The sequence below is a fragment of the Thunnus thynnus genome, chromosome 4 (genome assembly GCF_963924715.1).
Source record: "Thunnus thynnus chromosome 4, fThuThy2.1, whole genome shotgun sequence".
Taxonomy (NCBI): domain Eukaryota; kingdom Metazoa; phylum Chordata; class Actinopteri; order Scombriformes; family Scombridae; genus Thunnus; species Thunnus thynnus.
The window spans coordinates 22,807,431-22,828,901 of record NC_089520.1 but is presented as its reverse complement, the minus strand read 5'-3'; the positions used below and the strand labels follow the sequence as shown (position 1 = coordinate 22,828,901).

At 39.2% G+C, this 21,471-nt stretch overlaps 1 protein-coding gene across 2 annotated transcripts; it reads right to left on the bottom strand.

Moving 5' to 3' along the window:
- Positions 1 to 1,992: 1,992 nt before the first annotated feature.
- Positions 1,993 to 21,265, bottom strand: kdm5ba (lysine demethylase 5Ba). Of its 2 annotated transcripts, none has more exons than XM_067587663.1 (27): positions 20,942 to 21,265; positions 16,377 to 16,454; positions 15,620 to 15,742; positions 15,282 to 15,452; positions 14,808 to 14,933; positions 14,430 to 14,517; positions 14,201 to 14,307; positions 13,912 to 14,070; positions 13,610 to 13,729; positions 12,431 to 12,589; positions 11,795 to 11,976; positions 11,463 to 11,625; positions 10,862 to 10,981; positions 10,347 to 10,541; positions 9,080 to 9,261; positions 8,212 to 8,336; positions 7,810 to 7,960; positions 7,356 to 7,476; positions 6,761 to 7,116; positions 5,882 to 6,020; positions 5,614 to 5,793; positions 5,363 to 5,521; positions 4,172 to 4,591; positions 3,968 to 4,058; positions 3,678 to 3,865; positions 3,306 to 3,572; positions 1,993 to 3,137 (listed from the first exon to the last, which is right to left on the bottom strand). In XM_067587663.1, exons 1-27 carry the CDS (start codon positions 21,092 to 21,094, stop codon positions 3,003 to 3,005), a joined length of 4,458 nt encoding a protein of 1,485 aa, XP_067443764.1. In that variant the 5' UTR covers positions 21,095 to 21,265; the 3' UTR covers positions 1,993 to 3,002. The 2 variants fall into 2 exon arrangements, with proteins under 2 accessions (XP_067443764.1, XP_067443765.1); XM_067587664.1 differs by having other exon boundaries at positions 3,306 to 3,569.
- Between the last annotated feature and the right edge of the window lie 206 nt (positions 21,266 to 21,471).

The window sequence follows — 21,471 nt, the reverse complement described above, 5'->3', positions numbered from 1 at the left end:
ACAATTGTTGTATCTCTTTGTTATAAATAAAGAAAGTTTTTGAGAAAACCTCCCTAGTTTGGATTCTCCTCACCAAGATTTGTATTCTGGTAAAAATGAATAATAAAGGGTACAGAGGGTCAAATCACTGCTTTTAAGTAAACCCTAACTGTATGTTGAGTCAAAAGATTTCAACTACAGTTATTCCAGTTTGGATTTACAATATCCTGTCTGCTTGGCTTTTTATTGAAATGATTCAAGTCAACAGATACAACACTGAGTAAAAATGGTCCAGATTACAACCTTGTAGGTAACAGTGAGACCATTCAAAAATAAAAATAATAAAGTCTAAGGATTTGCAAAATGTTACACATATTGAATGTTACACCAGAGAAAACTCTGCTGGGTCAAGACAAGCTTTCATTTATAAAGTTTGACAGGACGCATCCAAATAACAAATAAACAAATACAAAAAAAACCCCCTTTCTCTTACATGTGTACATTTACAGCAAGTGTTTGTCTATTTGATATTAAAGACCAATAAAGATATTTAACAAAATAAATAAATAAAAAATAACACATCTGGTCATGAAAGAGACCTAAAATGCAGATGAAAACCTCTAAACCCTTACTGACCCTTCACAGTATCCTCTCACTATTAGTCTTTGGAGAAAAAACATTGACAGTCACACTATAATATGGTCTGATGTTACCTTCAACAGAAGAATGCAGCAGCCACCATGATTTCAAATGTTACTGAATGTGAAGAACGAATGGTGATTTCTGATTCTTTTTTTTTTTTTTTTTTTAATAAAAAGTGTCAAATTTAACCCGAAACACCGTCTGTGTACAAAAATGTGTATCAGCTGCACAAAAAAAGGAAAAGTCAGTGTTTAGTGCTTTTTTTTTTTACTGCTCTCAGATGTAAAAATGTATCAAATTTGATCTGAACAGTATACAAGGATTAAAATTGACGATGGTAATGAAATAACATGACTTATATAAATATAATCTTTGAATAAAAATAAGAGGATTTTCTTTTCCATCTACAGGAACTGAGAGGATATACAGAAAATGACTACTCCGGTTAAATTGAATTAAAAACCTCCTAATATGAAAATGATAAACTGTCAGAAGCAGCAGGTGGTTTGGCTGCTCAGGATGTGAAATTATACCGTTTCAGTTTTATATTTGCATACATGACAGAGATTTAATCTGAGTCTGCAGGCAAAAAGTGAATCTACTTGTGCACACGCAGCTGTGCAAACATCATAAAATGACAGAAAAAGTCACTAAATTAGGAAGTAACACAAACAACTTGAATATTTATAACAACACTCTGTTGATCTCCAAACACTTACAGTATGTTTCATAAGTGTTGTCAGCTGGATCACGTTTTCTAGTCCTAGTTGTAGTAGTAATTGATTAAAAATGTTCAAGAAGACACAACCTGAATTATTTGTTTTAAATATCTAATCTCTGCTGAATGTTACAATAAATACATGAAAAGGTGAAGAAACAACATACCCGAGTGTGTGTTGGGGAAAATAAAATTTAAAATTAATGTTTACCAAGCACTTAAGTGTCTTTCTCAATAACTGAAACTGACAATAATAGATTTAACCACCACTGCTCACACACACAGACACAAGATTGTTTCCTGCTGTTGTTTTGAGGCCCTGAAATAAACACTTAGTTTGAGTAGAGAACGGTTCCTCTTTCACAGAAACATTCACAGCCGAACTTGCTTTTCCCTTTTAAACCACAGCTGACTGTTTTCTGCATGTTTTTTGTAGTAAAACTAACAGCTACTGTAGGTAGAAGTTGTTAAAATGCTCTTAAAAATCTTAATTCTTTAATCATTTCAGGAAACTCATTTAGAAAAATCAGCATTTTAAACATTTTAAATCGTTAATAGGATTGTGTTAAGTGACAATGAGCCACTTTCAACCCACTAAAAGACACCAGACTACAGATTATAATAAACAAAGAGAAGATTGACGAGTCCAGACATCTGGGAACAAACATTTTTATTTTATAATGCAAACTGCAACATATGAATTATATTATTTACCCAAAGGAGCAGAAAAAGGTCATATACCCGTGGCAAATAAATCACACAGTCTGTGTTAAATCTAAGTCCAACACAATATTTTCATCCTAAACCATAAAGGGGCAATCCACCCTAAAACAAAATGTACATTCCTTTGATGTCGGACAGTTCATTCTCATTTTGTGAACATAATCAAGTCTCAGCCAACGCAAGAAACATGAGAACTGTTTTGTTTTTTCCTCTGCTGACAGCGCAAAAGGGGACCTGACTTTATATCAAAGCCAAGACGCGTAAAGGGATGTGGGCAAATATTCAGGTGCAATGTTTTTGCACATTTGGATTAAAAAAAAAAGCTCAGACATACCGTCACTGGTTTCTGATTCGAGTTATTCCTGTTCACAAATTTCAACCGAACTGTTTAATATCATAGGATTCATAAAGTGAATTAAGGGTTTTTGCTTCGACAAGGCATTCTATCAGAGGATTTCTAAGCACAAATATAGCTCAGGTGAAAACTGAACTTCAATTAATTAGTTCAGTTATTGCTTAGATAAATAATATTTACTCTACAAGAGAAAGATAAGTTTCACATTGTTCAGATGCATGTAAAAAAAAAAAAAAAAAAGAAAGAAAAAAAAAAAACAGGTCTAAAATGTGGCGTCAAATTGACTTTTTTTGGTTGAAAAATCCCTGCGCTGTTGGTTCTTGAAACATTTTGCCATTTTGTACATCTGCATCAAGTCTTGGAAAGTTTCAGAAAGGATTAGTTGATTGGCTGAAAAACCAGCCACATGACAAAAAACAGTGACTGAAGTCTTTTGTTACTCTGGAAACAAGTAAATAGCACCATGTTCACTAAGGGCAAGCCAGAAGGTAAAGGGAAAGCCACAGGGCACAGAGTTCAGGTGTGCACTTTAAGTGCTGCGGCCCGCAACAGAACTGCTGATCCTTCAAAGTCTCTTTTTGGTCCTCATTCTCTGTCGTAGTCTGGCTGTGTGCAGCTTATGCAAACATAGTCCTCTTTCTCTGCTCGCTCCGCAGACAGTCCTACACAGATCTGGTGGAACCACTGATTGCAGCTGCCGTCACACTGGACCCAGTTTACCTGAAAAGCAGAGAGAAGAGGAGAGAAATGTTTTTAAAACTGCATCTCGCTCGTAGTGTTTTCACTTTACCTACTTAAAATCTGAGCAAAACAAGGGTATAAAACAGTCAAATCAAGTGATGAATATTGTGCATGCGGTGATAAATCGTAGAATAATGTCAAACAGACCTCGTCGCCCTCTGGCTCTCTGCACCACGGTGCAGCACACAGTGAATAGTCTTCCTCCGAGTCTGACGCAGCAGGGTCAGACGCTGTGTGTGTGGGAGAAGAAGCTCTCTTTGTTTCTTCACTCCTCTCTTTGCTTTTCTTCGACTTCTTTTTGCGACACTTCTTGGCCTTCTCACTGCACTGAGAATCGGAGCTTTCCTGACGTCGCTTGGTCCTTTTGCTCTGACCGTTCATCGCCTCCTTTTTCATACCGGAGCCTCCGTTCTGCTTTAACACATAAACAATATATACACCAAACATTAACGATTACATATCAGGTATTATTGAGGATATAATCTGCGAGCAATAAACGTTCCTGTAAATCGTCATTACCTTGATGTGTTGGGGGCTTCCCCTCTGAGACTGCTGGTCCTGTTCTGTGCCGTTCCCACAGGGGGGGCTTTGTGAGGGCAGGGGCGCCAGCTTGTACAGCAGGTATCTGTACAGCTGCTCGGTCTCAGGCAGAGTGACCTGCAGCAGGAATCCCTCCACCATCAACTCTTCCAGCTCTGGACCGAGTCCTGTGACAAATATGAGGAGCGACGGAGAGTTAAGAGGTGAATTATAAAAGAGAGACAACAAACTGAGCTTCTAAAGATGCTGAGTAAAGCTTCATCACTCACCCTGGAGTGGAACAGACTGGTGCTCTGTATAAAAATATGAACCATTTATTTCCTGAGTCAGATGTGACGATATTCTGGGTCCAACTCTCCCCTGAAACAATACAGAACAATCAACATCAGTAAACGTTATCTAGCTTCTGTCATCATCAAAGCAAACTTAAACTCTTCATCTTATTCTCTCTCATATTTTACTTTTCCACTGACCATCTTCGACACTTTCTCCAGCACTCCCTCTGTGCAGGCCTGCTGAACTCTGTGCTGCCATCGCACCGTCCTCTCGATGAGGAAGCGCAGCGCGTCTCCTTCTGGAAGTCGGACCCGGATCCTCTGCAGCGAAGCTAACAGGGGCAGGACCTTGTCCAGAGGGGGTTTCCTTGACCTCTGGCAGAGTGGGCAAAGCCAGGCTTGGCCATACTCGACGTCTGCAGTTGTTGCAACGCACCCACAGTGGAAAACTTCTCGACAGAGCTCACACTGCACCATGGCACCCGAAGGCGCCTTTTGGCAAACACAAGCACTAAGTGCACAACAGTTTTCAGCAGGAAGAAGCTTGGACTCATTTGAAGTCCTCAAAGCCAACAAGATCTCCATCTCCTTCTGGCGGACCTCTGCAAGAGTGGCCATCTGTGAAAATTAAAAGTATTAAATTAAATGAAAAGACTAATGTAGTTCACAGTCAGATATCTGATACAGATTGTGGCTTTTTACCAGACATTTTAATTAGTTAGAGCGTGTGTGTCTGCCGTTAGCCCTCATGTCTTAACTTTCCTTCCTTTACGCTTTACAATAACATATTTGGTATTTTTAGACCGTTTTTTTAAGCGTGTGAATGAATTGTTTGTGTTTTCCTGTTTGCTAACCCACTTTCCTCAAATTGCCCCTTTAACATCTATAAATTCAAATGCAAGAGAAAGTACACAACACCATAGAAGTTAATGAGAAATTAACATTTTCACTCTTCTATATGCATCTTTAGACTGAATTCAAACATTGCTAAATACAGACAATTGTCACTTGACAGCCAAACATACTGCTGTTAAAAAAACAAACAAAAAAACAATAAAAAAAGGAAAAAATCTGAAGTGACTACTAAAAAAGACTAAATATATATATAAACTAGAGGAAGTGGTTTTTGGTTCATGAAAGAATTTATTATTTCTTTTCAGGGAACATTTTGTCTATATTGAGTCCCTCTATTAAGTTTAACTCAAAGTCTTGATCAAGATAGATTTGGGGATTGAACAATTTCTTGCCCAGAAAAAGGGAGGTTGAAATCATTAAAAAAAAAAAAGTTAATAAATCACAGTTTTCCAGTTTCTGGAAGCCCTAATTATACTGTCAGACAACTATATTTGTTGCTGTGGGAAATAAAGAAGATAACACATCTACACTCACAGCAGAGGCGGAGTCCTTGCTCTCAGAAAGAGCTCTTTCCACGTCACATAGTGAGTCCAGTTTTGTTGAAGATTTTTTACTGATCTGTGTAGCTTCTTTAGCTTTTTTAGATCTTGACTTCTGATGCCCTATCCCTACGTCACACCTCGGGCAAAGCACCTGAAAACATGAAGTAAACCCACATTAGTTATTGATCCTGCCATTCAGAAAACAGCTTTGAAATGAACACAGTGAGTAAAATCTCCGTTTACCTCGAGGAGAGAAAAAGGGGAGTTTTTCAGTAGGAATGTCTTTGCTGCGCTCTCCTTCCAGGTCTGAACATCGCTGACCAGTGCTTCCAGTCGACTCAGCGGGTCGAACCTCACTGGGATGCCCTCTGCTCTGAGAATCAGCTCAGAGAGACTGTCCAGCACAGGAATACGGCCCCCGAGCTGCAAGCATGCAAAGACGAGATTTATAATCCACACTCCTCCATCTCCAAACTAGTGTTGAGAACATTCAGGTGAAGGTATATTTTACCTGGAGTGCTTCTGCTTCGTGAAGCCATTTCTTGGCCTTGACAACGACGTCCTTCAACTGCAGGCAGTTGGGCAGATAAGCAGGGATGTTTTCTACTTCTTGTAGAGCGGCGTCAAGTGTTTCTATGCTGTGATAAGGCCTGAGAAAAGACGACATCAAGAACATGTTCAATTCATAAAAAGGCAAAAATAAAAGACACTTAACAGAAAAGATGCGCATGTTAAACTGAGATTTCATACATCAGCTGGAATACATGATGTATTTTTCGATTAAACTTCAGGTATCAGATCATTTTGAAGTGTTGGTTATGACGGAGTCTGTCTCTCTGGAGCCATTAGTGGGTTAAGCACTGTCACAACACCATGATCCTCTTTATCCACCATGATCCTGCTCTGCAGACTTGGCACATTTTACTCTGCACTGTCTGAATTTTAGCTGATTTTACATTTTCACTTCACATCTGCCACCACTGTTTAAGAAAACTGTAAAGTATATAAATGAGTGTTTAGAGATACTGTACATTAACCAAGTTATAGTGAGTACGTTTATACCTGGAAATAAACAAGGAATTTATTGAATTCTGATTAATGTAAGATTTCTTGTTCATTTATAGAAGAGGAAGGACTTTCAGAGATTGACACTGAGAGCTAGCGTGGTAGTGGGTGAGTAGAGTGTTTGTACGTGTAATAAACGAGCTGTCATCTCTGTAGTAACTATAAAAAGTGTTTACATCGAGAAAAAAGGTTTGGCGTCTGACTCACACTTGTAAGATTCATTTATTTACTCTTTCTGAGCCTGGAACTGACATAAAAACAAAGAAGCAATAGAAACGGGGATTAAAATCACGACCTCAGGTCAAGCACAGCTCAGTGTCCTCACCTGGCTTCCATGAGTCCTAGCACCCGCTCCTCCCACTGCTCCGACACTGTCAGCAGCTCCTGCAGACGAGCCATGGCTCTTTCCACAGAGCTGTGAGGAGCCAGGCCCACACCCTGGTCTATCAGCCTCCTCATGGTGTCCAGACAGAGGCTGTCCGGCCTGCTGCTGGCTTGCTGCACAGCCTCCAGCCAGCGAGCCTGCTCAAGTCTCTCCCTGAGCAGGGGCAGCTGGGGCAGCTCCACGTCCAGGCCCAGGCTCACATCCAGCAGGTCCTGAAGCTCCAGCGGGCTGGGTGATTCGTCAGAGAGGAGTCTTTCACTGCGCTGCTGGAATTCATCCACCCGGGTCAACAGGTCCTGGAGGTCACATTGAACAGATATTGAAATACTGGGACTATGAGACTTTACAAAACTACTTCAGTAACTTTACTTCTGTTCTGCCACAAAAAGCAACGTTTTGTTTGTATGAAGTTGAGATATTGCCAAAAATCAATGTAAAGTTTGACAGAAAGGAGTGTTTAAAGTTGAAGAAATTTCAGTTGAAGATATTTCAAATTCTGTTAATGAATGAATGAATCTAATCTAAACTCACTAACCTTCAGTAAAGGAGCCTGTCGAATGTTACATGGCAGGTTGTCTAACTGCCGCACAAAAGACCTCAGCTCCTCCACAGTCAACTCGTTCTGACTTTGAGACTTTCCTCCACCAGAACGATATCTACAACACACATGAAAACTGCATTACAGACCAATAAAGGACAAGTGTCAAAATGACAGAACTGCCTTAAACAGCAAAAATAATAAAAAAAAAAGGACATGAAAATGTAGTTTGGCAAGTTAAATGGAAAACATTACAAGTAGATGAGCTCTACTACCTCAGACACTTAGAAGTAACGTTGAAAATATTATGTCAGAGTGATTGTTACATACTACATATTGTGTGGTGTGTTGCATTATGGGTCAGAATCAACATATTTATTGCGTTTGAGAAACAAATGGACTTTTAATCCAATAATGGGACTGAACATATCTCAAATCTAATCTTTAGTACCTCGTCTGCCTCTTCCCATTCAGAAGCTGTTGTGCCATCACAGCAACTTTATCAGCCTCTGAGGCAACAATGCGTAGCTGATCCAGGAGGCTGGTTTGTGGGAACGACTTTGTTTCTGCCTGCTCCACCAGGCTGTGAAGCTCTTCCAGACCTGACCAGAAAGGCGTACCAGAAAGTTCTTAAAATACACATCCACAGACTGTAGCACATTGTTAAAATGTATTACTGAATCTGTGTGTGTGTGTGAGGGAGACGAAATAAAGGTTTTCCTCATTTTCTGTTAAACAAAGACACAAGAAAAAGCTGTAGATTGCTGAGAAGTGTCAACAACTAGCTTAAAATATAAAGTAAAGCAATGAGGATGAGGAGGGTGTATAGATTTTTTTTGTATTAACTTCTCACCTCTTTTCTTGCTTTCTTTGTTCTCCAGGATGTCCTGCACACTACACAGCCACTCTTTATAAGACTCTGCACGCAGCGTCACTGATGCCATCAAGCTGTACAACTGATCCAGTGTAAACTTGTAACTGAAGGAAAAGACAAAAACATGCAATGAATATACAATGATGATTTCAACATTTTGCCAAGTTTCACTAAAAAGCAACCTAACACCACTTGTAAATTATAAACTTATGTCTACATTTGGTATGAATAAGAAACTGGACATATGAGGACAACGAGGCTTTCTTCAACTTTGTCCTTTGTAGATTACATGGCTGCTATTAATGGGATTAGGGAGCAGGACTCCAATAAATCATGTTTATTACTGCAAAACTAAATTGCCTTTCTGTTCATGTAACATTGCTGACAGCTTGAAATTAATTCCTATCAACCACCAGGTTAAAACTCCAAACTGCACATGTACTTTCCTGTTACAATTCTGTCTTAACTCACTGACAAACAAATTCAAAGCAGAAGTATTTTCTGCTGATTTCTGCCTATATGATGTATTTGAATGGCTGAATAAAATGTATTCATTATATCTTTAATGTCATCATCTCTGCCACTTCAGACTTGTCTTACTATCATTTAGGGTGATGATCTATTTGTCAAGATGAAGCAGTCGTGACACATGAAATACTGTATGTGATTTTGAGCACAATTATTTTACAAATTTTAAAAATACAAGTTCCTTTTAGGCTCGTATTTGGGAAAGAAATGATGCAAGATTCTGTTTGTTTGTAGCCCAAAAGGGTAGCTTAGCTGATGTAGTTGGTTCATGACAGCATTGAAAAGAAACAAACAGTTGCTGTGGTTACTGAAGACTCACTTGAGTGTAAGGTTGCTATGCGGACAGGAGCAGAGGTCCTGGGCGTGGTACAGACAAACCATCTTGTCACGACTGCAGACACAGGTGATGCCAGACAGGTAGCAGGTGGTCCGACATTTGTAGCACTGCCGCTCCTCATCTGGGAGCACCTCATAATCAACTTGTTGAGACTGCACCACACCCTGGAGACACAAAGTCAGTCATTAGAGCCACAGAGGAGACAGATGAGCTGGATAGGACAACAGTGCAGGCAAAAAAAAAAAAAAAAGTGTCTTGATCTTAATCTTTTATCATCATAAACAGCTTCAAACGTTCAAGGTGTTCCCTTATTTAGCCCTGATGAAACATCATTAAGGATATAAGACACAGAGAACTTTCAGAGAAACACACACCTGTTAATTTGTGAGCTTTGCTTTAACGCCACCAAAGGAGCAAATACAACAAACTGAAAAATTTGCACTCATGTAAAAATGTGGTCAACTTTAGACCACAGTGATGTTCTATTCATTGTGTCTTAATACTCTATTTACACCAAAATTAGTGCGTATATGCGTTTTTTGTTTGCCTTTCAGTTTTTTTCCTGGTGTCTCATGTTCGACATCACGGCTAGTAGCTAGTTAGCATGGCTAGCATTGTTAGCATGGCCAAACTGCGCACAGCCCATAGACTGTATAAAAATGAGGTGTAGCCGCTGTGTTTCTGGTTTAACAGCAGTGTGCTGGGCAGGTGACAGGTGTGTTTATAGTGTTTGTGTGCTCTGAAAGAGGTCACAACACGGATAATAAGTCACACAACTGACAAACTGTTAGCCTAGCATGCTAATCCTATGTAAAAATATGGATGAGACCGTATGTTTACAGACATCCGCAGATAGAAACAGATGAAAGAGCAGCCGGAAAAGGGGCGAATATTAGCGTGTCCACCCGGGTGTCATGTTTCCATCACTGCCCATCGGAGCTGGAACCGATAAATACCTGTGACTACTGCAGAGTCATTTGACCCGGGAATGAATGCCTATTGTACTCCCACTGAAGACAAAAGCCAGATGTTAGTGGGTGTTAGTGGGTTTTTTGTCCAGTGTGAAAGGGGCTTTACTGTCACTAATGTGCCTCGATATGTTAAGTTACATATCGTTACACCTCCTGAATGTCTATAACATGTGCTCTGAAAACTGAAACTATACCCTTACATCACTGACCTTGCTTATTAATCTGGTTTACTGTAATTTAAAAAAAGACAATGAGTCCTACAGACTAGAGCTGCTCACCATCTTGTTAATCCTCTCTCTTAGTTCCTCTTCTTCTTGGAGCATGACGGTCATCTCCTTCTGCACTGCTGAGGCCAGGTCGACATCCATGTTGTCTGCCTTAAAGGCCATGTTACAAACCATCTCGTCATGGGAGAAGACACAGTACCTGCTCAGCTGACGATAGTGTTTCACACAGTTGCGGCCAACAGGCATCTGCCGAAAAATATGAAGATGAGGTTGAGTTTTGGAGTGATGGTCCAGAAGTCACTTACACAGCAGAAACAAATTACAAAAACAGGTTTCTGTTGTAGCAAATCAGATTTCTCAGTCATATAATCTTTATTTTGCTACTTGAGCACGGCATTGTAAATTCTAAGTTTCTCTGGGCATCAACAAAACACCCAAGAGCAACATGAAATTCATTCTACATACATAAATCTTTACCGATGGTGTTGAGGTGCTACATCTGAGTCAATAAAAGTATTTTAAAATGCCTGGTACTGTGTAAACACATCGATGAACTCTTTTCTTACCCAGTCCACGGTACAGAAGTTGACAGCTTCAGCAAAGTTGAAACCCTGGTTGAATCCACTGTGATACGCTCTGGGGAAAGTGATGACAAACTCGCCTGCACATTGGTTGGTACGATAGATCTACCGTTGGTACGGAAAGAAAGAAAAATTGTAATTATTAATGTAATTGTAAGTTGTAAACATTAGAAACATTTGTTAGAAAGTAGAGACTGGAACTGGCAGCTATGCTGAACACAGTAAAGTTCTGATGTCTTAATTTATATTTATTTTCATCATAAATCTAGATTTATATTAATTATGTACTCCAAATATAAGATTTTCACAAAAGGTTGTAAGAAACTGCAACATTTTTATCTCCTTTCCTGATGCAAGAGGAGCATATTGAGGTATTTCTGAATGCATTATGCATTGAGAACTTGATGCAACAGCACAGTCACCAATATAATAGTAACAAAGCCTTTTATTTTAATCTTTATTGTGTGTTTAGTGATGTGTGATATCAACATGTGACACATTTTGTCGTCACACTTATTTATTTGAAAGATCCAGCTGCATCTCAGCTGTGATGATTAATGAGTGAGTGTAACAGTGAGCTGCTTACCGGGATGCCGTTGTTCATCAGCGTGTTGGGATTCATGATGGTGACCAGCTGGTGAAGGAGGTCTGGCTGGGACTCAAAGAGCTCTGGAGCCAGTTTCTTCATGACCGTCTCGAGGTGCTCTGCAGCATAACCCGGGGCCCCGTACCAAGTCTTTGGCTCCCCCCTGCACAGACAGTCAAACATGTTAGTGGAAACACCCCACATTAAGGAATACTTTGCTGACATAATTTTACAAGACTGAGATGATACACAGTAGAACTTTTGTTTGATTACATACTTCATTAGTTCATCACAGCTACTTTACTTTCTGACAAACAGAGAGTGCACTCTACCAGTGAAGATAGTTTATGGAGTAGCTCCAGTGGTCCTCAATATGCCAACAGAAGGAGGAGAAGCACATGCCCACATACAGCCAGGGTAACTTCATCCCACAGATGTCAGCTGTAATGTGAGTCAGCACCGAGGCGTCCAGCACCGGCATGTTGTTCAGGTTCCAGCCGCTGCTCAGGTAATGCTGAAGGTCAGAGACAGGTCTCAACACTCAGCTACACTCAAGTATTACCAGCTGGACACAGCTATATTTATCACTGGGAAAATAATCGCATCTAAAAGCAAAAACTTAATATCAGTGTTCATTTTTCCAGTTACCAGTCCAAAAACTGCAATGGGCTTATATAATGTCTCAGAGACTGTGTTTATTTTTAAGATTATGTTTTTGGCATTTTTGCGTTTATTGGATCGTGGGCAGTGAAGTGGCAGACAGGAAACAAGGGGAGGGAGAGACGGGTATGACATGCAACAAGGGTCCCTGGCTGGAATCGAGCCAGGGACGTTGCAGTTATGTGGCATTCGCAGTAACCATTTAGATCTTGTTAGATATTTTCATAGTATGACATCAAATTATGGAGAAAAATCATTTGGACTGTAGATAAGTACAACAGATCTTCCCCATAACAGACAGACGGTACCTTGTCGTCAGGAGAGACTTCAAAGTGGCTGTTGCTTAAAGGGAAGCCACTCCCAAACTCCTTGGAGGCGATGTCTGCTCCATATTCTACGGTGACATCCTCCTCGATGGTGCTGACTAGACGCCAGAACTCCTTCTCCACCAGCTCAGTAGGAACCATCTAAAATACAGAAAGATGCCACGGTGTTGAGACACATCTAGAAATCAAATTTATATCATTATATTCAGAATATGTCCGCTAGGACCAATAACACAAGATTTCACCTGAACAAAAGTATCTCTCTGAAACCTGCAGTGCATAAGGTCTTCTTTTCCCTGCTCACCCAAGCCAGACCTCTAACCTCTTAACCTCTCTTTGTGCATCAGGGTTACCCCACAGGATGTGAGTGTGTAAGAGGGTGAAACAACATCTGATAAGATAAACAGGACGGTCTCTGGAAGTGTGTTATCAAAGCATTCCTTTGTGCCAGACCCAAGTCATAAAACCAAGACAAAAACTTCCAAGACTGTTTCCTTCCAAGAAAATCTGTTTGTGGTACGAATTTAACAATTTCATGTATTGGAACATTTTGTGGATGTTGACATTAATGGTGGTTGATTACAAACTCTGACATGTATTGCAGCAGTAATAATCAATGTATAATTTTGTGTTCCTCCGTGTGTTTGGTTCATATAAAAGCATCAAAATCAATCATGACAGTTTAAGGAAAACTGCTCTTTAAATGATCTCTGGAGGAGCATCTGGTAATAGAGGTGTAACGTTGGGCTTTTCACCAAAACCACTCAGTTGCCGCCACTTTAAGCCAGAACTATAACTGGTTTGGACATTTTGACATGTCTGGCCCAGATGCTTTATCTCTGCTGGTTTGCCTTGCTGCTCCTCTGCTTTTCTACTTTAGTAACATACAGGATATGGAAACAGTTAAAGTATTTCCTTCTCATATTTTAAGCCGATTCAGTCACTGATCACTCATTTGCTCCCATTTTAAATCATCAGTAGAGTATCTTGACTAAACAAGCCAAGGCAACCATGAAAATTAATCTCACCATTTATTAATATGAGAGCTTTAAAAATCCCCCAAACTAAGATCAGTGACTGAGATGAGGTGTAATTACCAACAAAAAGACTAAGTAGAATGGAAACCAGTCAAATATCAATGAGCAAGTGATGCCAACTCACATGAACTGGCATGTTGAAATAATCGGACTTAAAGGAATCAGCCATGTCTCCAAAGGCTTGGAGGGTGTAGCTCCTGCTGGCCTGCTCAAAGCCAAAAGCAACAGGTGGTTTGCCGCATTCCTACAAAAAAAAAAAAAAAAAGAAAAAAGAAAAAAAAAAAGAAAATATTAAGTTAAAAGAAACCACTTGGAACTGTAGTATATTTGTGGATATCAGACAGGATATTGTATTGTTGTTCCCAATTATGAGCTGGCTTCCCCGTCAGGATTTCGCTCCCTGGGGGTGGAGGGGCTGCAGCTCACCTGAGCCAGGCACTTGGGGCATCTCCAGTCGCCTTTGGGAACATCGTGGAGGGGAGGGATCAGGCAGAAGATGTGATAGCTGTCATCACAGCCGTCACACAGTAGCAGGCGGTCTTCAGCACTCCCACTGCCACATACCAGGCACATGTACTGCTCCACCTGAATAGAAAGGCAGCGAGATAGTGAGTGCCTCCTTTGTTCTGAGATTTGCAATTGTAACATTGGAATTAAAAGTGATGTAAGAACATGACAGTTTTGTCATAAATACAATGCAAAACAACATACTTACTTTACTCATGATGGGTTTGTTTATCTTATTTAATGCAGTTTCTTCATTATCTGTTGGATGCTCGTATTCAATGGGCTCCTTTTTCACCTCAGTGACTGCCATTCTCACTGCAAGACATGAATGGAAGATCGGGTGGGGGCTTTAGCGTCTCAAATAATGTTCTTCATTTTATCCAAAACACTTCCCTTCTCTTAACAAACCCAGAAGCATTAATTGTCTTTGTTCTTACCTGGCTCATGTTTGGCAGCAAACGTTCCCATCCTCCTCCTGAGATTGGGACGATTCTCACAAACTTCTCCAGGTTTTACGCAGCCTCTCTGTCGGGGTGTCATGGTGAGAGTTGGAGAAAAACAGAACAGTGAGTGACCCTTGAAATGCAAAATGACCACAGTCACATTGGATTAAAAGCCACTATGTCTTCTGTCATGTTAGACACGTCTTATTCTAAATGAGACTCCTCTATAGTAAACCTGTGTTGTATATACGTGAAAACCATATGAACAGGAACATTTAGTCACTACTACACAAATCATCCATCTGGCAGAATAATGAAATATTAATGAATCAAACATGATTCAAGAGAAAATGAAAGACAGATTAGACTCACTTCAGATCTCATTCGTTTTGCTCGACGAGCTATACTGCAGATCTCCTGGGGCTGGACAGACTGGCGCTGTGGCAGGTCATGAGGGGTGTACTCCTTATCTTTAGTGTCATTGGTCAAGGTGGCCTTCTGCAAAGAGAAGGTAAGTGTAAGCAAAGAAACAGTGAACTCAATGCCTAAAAACTGAGCGAATCAAAAAAAAAAAAAAAAAAAAATCCACAGTCCCCAATTTTTCCTGAATTTAAGCCAAATGAACAAAACAAAAACACTCTCCAGACGAGCGCCTGTGATTAAAATAATACTGTGTGTCAGACGGTTTCTTCTCACGATATTTAGTCAGTACCAGAGTATTATTATTACTTTATAGATCGCAAAGGCACTGTAATGGACCATGAATTCTTCCTATAGACATCTACTCAACTGTGAGCAACAACTGCTGCTCTTGTGGGAAAAGAAAACACGAGTGATAGGACGTACAGGCAGGTTGGCTCCAGTCTGGAACAGGTTATATGGGTAGAGAATCCTCTCATAGTGTGCCCGCAGATGAGAGCCAACAGCTTTGCCTGGAGCGAAGCCCATCTTGACGGATATCCTAGTCCAGCGTCGCTCTCTGCAGACTGCATCGAAACCTCCCTCTTCATTCACCAGCTTAAAAAGAGAAAAAACACATACAGAATACAGTCATGTTTGCATGTATGTGTAGAAAGCAGTTTTATATTCATGTGGACATAAACTCAGACATATAATTTTACTGTAAATTGTTTAAATAAATCTTTAGATCCCTGAGTCCAAAACCAGCCGGGATTTGCAGATACCTTATTCAGCTGGTACAGATCCAAAATCTTTCTTTCCACATGAGGGATTTTCAAAGTACATCCTTGAAGCTCCCAGAATTTTGCTATTTGATCCAGGAAGTTGAGCTTCACTCTGGTCTGAGCCTAAAAAACATGATGAAAGAAAAACTAGTTAGTTGTGTAATAGATATTTAATTCTTTAACATGACTACAGTTAGCAGACACCAGTGACCTTTTGTCCAAATAATTGTAGAGAAAGTACTGATATTATCTAACAATTTTCCAACATTCTTTCCTTTCATTCATTTCTGAAAAGAAAATATGCATTAATCAAAGTTAACTGGCTGCACTAATGAGGCAGCTGCACACAATAGTATAATCAAAGGCAAACCTGAGATAATTTGAGTTTCTGAAGGACAGAATATAGAGCAAATCTGACCGGCTGAGCTCTGAACACAATGAATAAATATCAGGATTTATCAGGCAACATGTTCGAGAGCCTTTGAAATCTGCGCTCACAGAATGCACAAATAGTGTGATCGGTGAGATGCGCTCATTAGAAAGCAGCTTCAGTTCAGTTTTTTGAAGCTGTAAATTATTTTATTTACATTTCTATCATTTGAGGGGGAAAATTGTTAAAGATACGAACAATGCTGCAATAACAGACATATTTAAAAGCCAAAATAAAAATCAACTGAACTCATTTTAACCACCAAATACCACATTAACATTTAGAATTTATGCATCTTAAATATATACACATAATAAATGAACATACCTCCAACTCATTAAGTCTTTGTATCCGTGGTGTGAATTTCAATCTGTCAACATCACATGCAAATGGTGGCTGCCATTCCTAAAAGAGTAAAAAAAAACATTTTATTAACCAAAAGGAGACCACATCTATGATAGTCACTCAATAAGGTCTCATTGTATAAATGATGGCAAGCCAGTGTTTTCCTTTTAATACATTGTGGGATATAATGTAAATGGGTCTTGACAACAAATTAGATGAGAAAAGGCTAACTATATCTACTTCTCATTATTTCATCTCCTGTTCCTGTTTACTGGCATATCTGAAGTCAAAAAGGAGTTTATATTTAAAACTAATCCTAAATACACACTCAGGCTGCACATCCAAGAGTTTGCAGTTCATCTAGTAAACCAACAGACTATTATTAAAGGCAGACCGACAGGGAGTCATTGTGTTTGGTAACATGCAGAGACACTGAGAGCAACAACTCAGGCCTCAGGCTGGGCAATGTCTGATCAATACTGATAATCCAATTATTGTTGATTAAATGTTGTTTTGTTTTTTTTTGTTTTTTTTGGGAGGGGGGGGGTAATAATAATAATAATATACACACACACACACACACACACACACACACACACACAGACCACAACATATCTTGCGTGCACAATAATCATTTTTACAATCTCGTCATTCAGCTACATGGCAATGTTACAAGTGATGTCAAACTAAACACTGATATTTAAAAATGTTTGTCAGAACCTTTGAATAAAATTAGTTTATTATTTTTTATTATCAGTTTACAGAATTGTCACAAGGATTTAAAACCGCTAAAAAAAACAACAAAAAACAAACAGATTAAATGAATGTTTGGCTCTATATGAGGGAGTTACCCACATCGACTGTCTTACTGCTAGACTAACACTGACATTTCTGATATTAATGCACGCTGTGTTAAAAACACCTACTCACACAACTTCCTGCAAGACTAGTGCAGTCAGTAATGGCTCAAGAGTTAGGAAAATAATCTGTTTTACATCACTAAATTTATGTTACACACTCTTTCTGAATTATATTTTGTTCAAATGTGGAAAGAAAAAACAACTGGTGCAGTGTTTATTCTGGTCACCATCAGGTTGATTCTTTCTTTTCCTTGCATACAAGAGCATATATACACTGTTGTAGGCCAGCTAAACAATGGCTGTCAGTATGATCAAAACACGTAAAGCTGAAATACTCCAGCTTGTTCTCCAAAGATTCCAAAAATCCCTGAACAGACAAACATGCTTAGCCTTGAGATAAGTTTCAGGTTTCACATTTGTCCTTCGTACACTTTGCAACACGCATTCTCAGACAAACTGACATAAATATTCTTCACAGTTTACGAGTTGTTTTTGATGTGTTAGAAAAAAAGTGCTAAATTAAATCCATAAACTGAAACGCATGTATATTTGCTCTCACACAACACTGAGCAGATGGTTACTTTCACTTTAATGGCTCAGAGACTTGGGCTCAACACTGTGTTTAGGCTTTCAGAATAACCAGTTCACATTAAAAATACCAGTCACACAAACCAATAAGCAGGATGAGCTACTGTTCAAAAAACAAACAACCATCTACATTTACATTCTGAGGAAATGCGGATTTGACATATTTGCACAGAATTTGTATTTGATTTTTACATGTTTTTATTTACTTTAAGTAACTTGTGGAATAACCAGTTATGGCATGTGTGTCATAACAAAATGGACCCATGTTAATTTTGCTTTAAAAATCACTAAGTTGACATCATGGAGCCAAACTCTCATTGACACTACATTGTAATGAAAAGGGAATGTGCTAAATTAGCATGTAAGATATGTTAACAGATCATGTGACCTGATTTAGCTGAGCCTGGAAATTTAACTACAGCTCCAAATCACCACAATATCTCTTTAAAAAGGGTACAGAAACACATCCTTCATTTTTGAAAAAGGTCATTATTCTCTTTATAAATGATCACCCAGTAAGTGGCTCACTACTGCATGTAACGCTACAGTGGGATTAGTGCACTGTGTTCAGATTTAATACACCAAGGTTTGGACAGGCTTTTTTCCTCACTAGAATAGAAATAACATTCAGAAAAGGGACAACTGTAGCAGCAATAACACTGCTGTATTATCATCTGTAGACAAAGCTAGATTAGACTGATACACACACAAAAAAAAAGAGTTTTGAGGCATATGTAGCTGCACTGGTTTTCTGATCATCCCTCAAACAGAAGTTAAACCACGTTAACCACACCAGTTAAGATTACAAGCTCAGCTTTAATCAAAGCATGACTAGCCTTAAACCAAGTACAAAATGACAAGTTGTGAGAAGTTATGTCACTGAACATCTTTTGATTTCGTGCTCCTTACATCTACATTCAAAATGTGACCTGTGTAAAACCTCGGAGGAAATACTGACCACATACTGTGCACCCAGAAATCACTGATCAAAAACAGACTGATGCAATCTCTTCATCCTTTCTTTAGAAAAACTCACTCTTTTCAAACAGTGGAGAGAAAAAGAAAAAGAAAAAAAAGAAAAGACATCTTAGGTCAGATCCTATCTGAACAACACAGGATGTTACATGTACATGGTGTGTAGCCATGCAAGCCTCAGAGATGCGCAACGCTGTCCTCTTTAAACAAATATGAAAATTGTTTGTGCCTTTGTAGAGATTCAGATTCAACACTGCTGAAGGATTCAAGATTGTTTGCTGGGTTTGTTTGGTCTGCACGCCACCCCTCCAGCCAAATGTTGGTCTGAATGTTCAGAAAAAACTGCTGGTGCATGACAAAGGACTGCAGACACTGTTGCTTACTAAATGTAGGGCAAACGGTGGAAAGTTCTTCTTCTTTTTTTTTTTTTTTTTTAACATGTATTCATTTTATATACCAACATTAACTCAAGGAGCAGGCGTTGTTTTTTGAACTTTTTCGACCTGCTGTTTCTTACCATATGGTATGTAGTTTAAATGACCCAGCATTTTAAAACCCTGTCATGGTGGCTGTAAAGATGTCGGGGAAATACAAACAAACAGATGTTCAGACTAGAGTGTAGTGGGCTACAATTTGTCTCTTTATGTATTCCTAAATGATAAGATCAACAAGAGAAAAAATACCTTTAAACACATGCAGTAAATGCCAACAGTCCCTTAAACAATCCCATGTTAGAATAAATTTAGATAATGAGCATCCATTATTTGCTCAAATATTTTGCCACTACCTTCTTTTGTTTAAATGAGTAATGCATTTTTATTTTTTGGACAACACTAAAGCAGTCCCCAACCCACCCTTTTCTCTTAACAATCCACCTCTTGATAACCCGTTTGATTGTGCAAAAATGGGCTTTTACAGCTTCCCAATTTTTTTCTTAAAAAAAAAAAAAAAAAAAAAAAAGCCCTACGTTATCAGATGGCATACAGACCCAACAAAACAATTAACACCCTGGACATTAATGCTTTAACACTGACTGGGAGTTAAACAGCTAGAATGAACATTAGTTATTTCAGCAGAATTTGCCCTTTATCTAATTTAGGTGGAAGCGTGGACACACCCTTGAATAAGATAGCTGCCCACTCCCAACACAACGTATCACAAATAAGCTCAATGTAAGATTAGTTTGATTGTTTCTTTTTGTGGAGAAATCTATAATTATATCATATTCTTTGTGTACTGGGAGAGACTTAATATTTAGGCTAGTGTGACGTTAGGGAGGTGTGGATTAAAAGACTCAATAATCATCCAATTGGAAGAAAGAAAGAAAATATCATAAAGACAGCCAATCATCCGAGAGTTTTTCCATAACAACATGATTGTGTTATTCTTCTGTAAATCCAAAAATACACAGCTAGCTAGCAGAAGCTGTCAAGAAACGAGGGGGTGATATGATTTACGCGAGATTGACGCGTAAACGAGATAAAACTGTGCTGAAAAAGAGAAACTGACTGTCCATTATTAGCGCCGTGTTAGAGCGATCTGTCTCTCCATAAACAGTTGGTCACCGAGCACGTACGTAATGTTAGCCGACGTTACTGCTGCAGCTTTAAACGGGCCTGATTAACGTTAGCTACGTTATCTCACACTAGCTTAATAAATACACTCAAAGAAAGTCAGTCTTTACATTTAACTAACTGTTTAAACAGCAGTGGTCAAACGAATTACGTTAAGTTTAAATCTTGGTCAGATCATTTCCGTGCCTCCCGACTCCAGGAAGCGTTTCATTCTGCGCTAACGTAAACAATTTACATTATATATTTGCATTTCATGCAAACTTTAGCGTTTGAATTTTTCTCTTAAAATCATGCTCTTTCAACTGGCTGTAGGGATGAATATATGTTTGGACGTTAAAACTTGGTCAAATTTCTTCCTTTAATGGCACGTCCGAGTGCTCCACTACACAACACCAACAGCTCAGGCTAACTGACAATCCGCCATGTTGAAACCTGTCTTAAAAAACACAACTTTGCCTGCTAGTTGACGCTAAATTATCATCGGTGGCCGAGGCCGGCACACCACGCTAAAAACCCCAAGAAATAATTGGCAAATTTATGAAATACTCACCGGTGGCGGGCGGATCTTACAGATGCCAGTTTTCTCTGCAATGGGTCGTATTTTGTTGATGTACGCAAAAGGGTCGGCAAATTCCTCCCAGCTGGGCTCAAAAACAGGACACTCCGGGGGAGGAATGAACTCATTCAGCTGAGGTTGAGTCATCGTTGCATCCTTCGTTATGACTGTGAAATATTTTTTAAAGGGTTTCCTTACACCGAATATGCTCGCTTTGAATGTCTATCTTTTCAGTTCATGTCCACTCTCCACTCATTCAACTCAAAGACGAATTATCTAGTTGGAGGGTGACAGCAACAGAGAGCGTGTACATCCGCCTCGAAAAGTAGACACCCACAAAAATTTATTTAGGCTACTATTTGTTAGGCGGAGTTTTGCGGTTACAGCTCACGTAAAAAAACACACACTTTGGGTATTATTCGTACGCGCTAATTCTCAGTATATGTATAAATAACATTTTTACTACACCGACACAGCTCCGATGGTGACTGCTCATATCTTTTTTTGTAGGAGTTAGAGTAGAA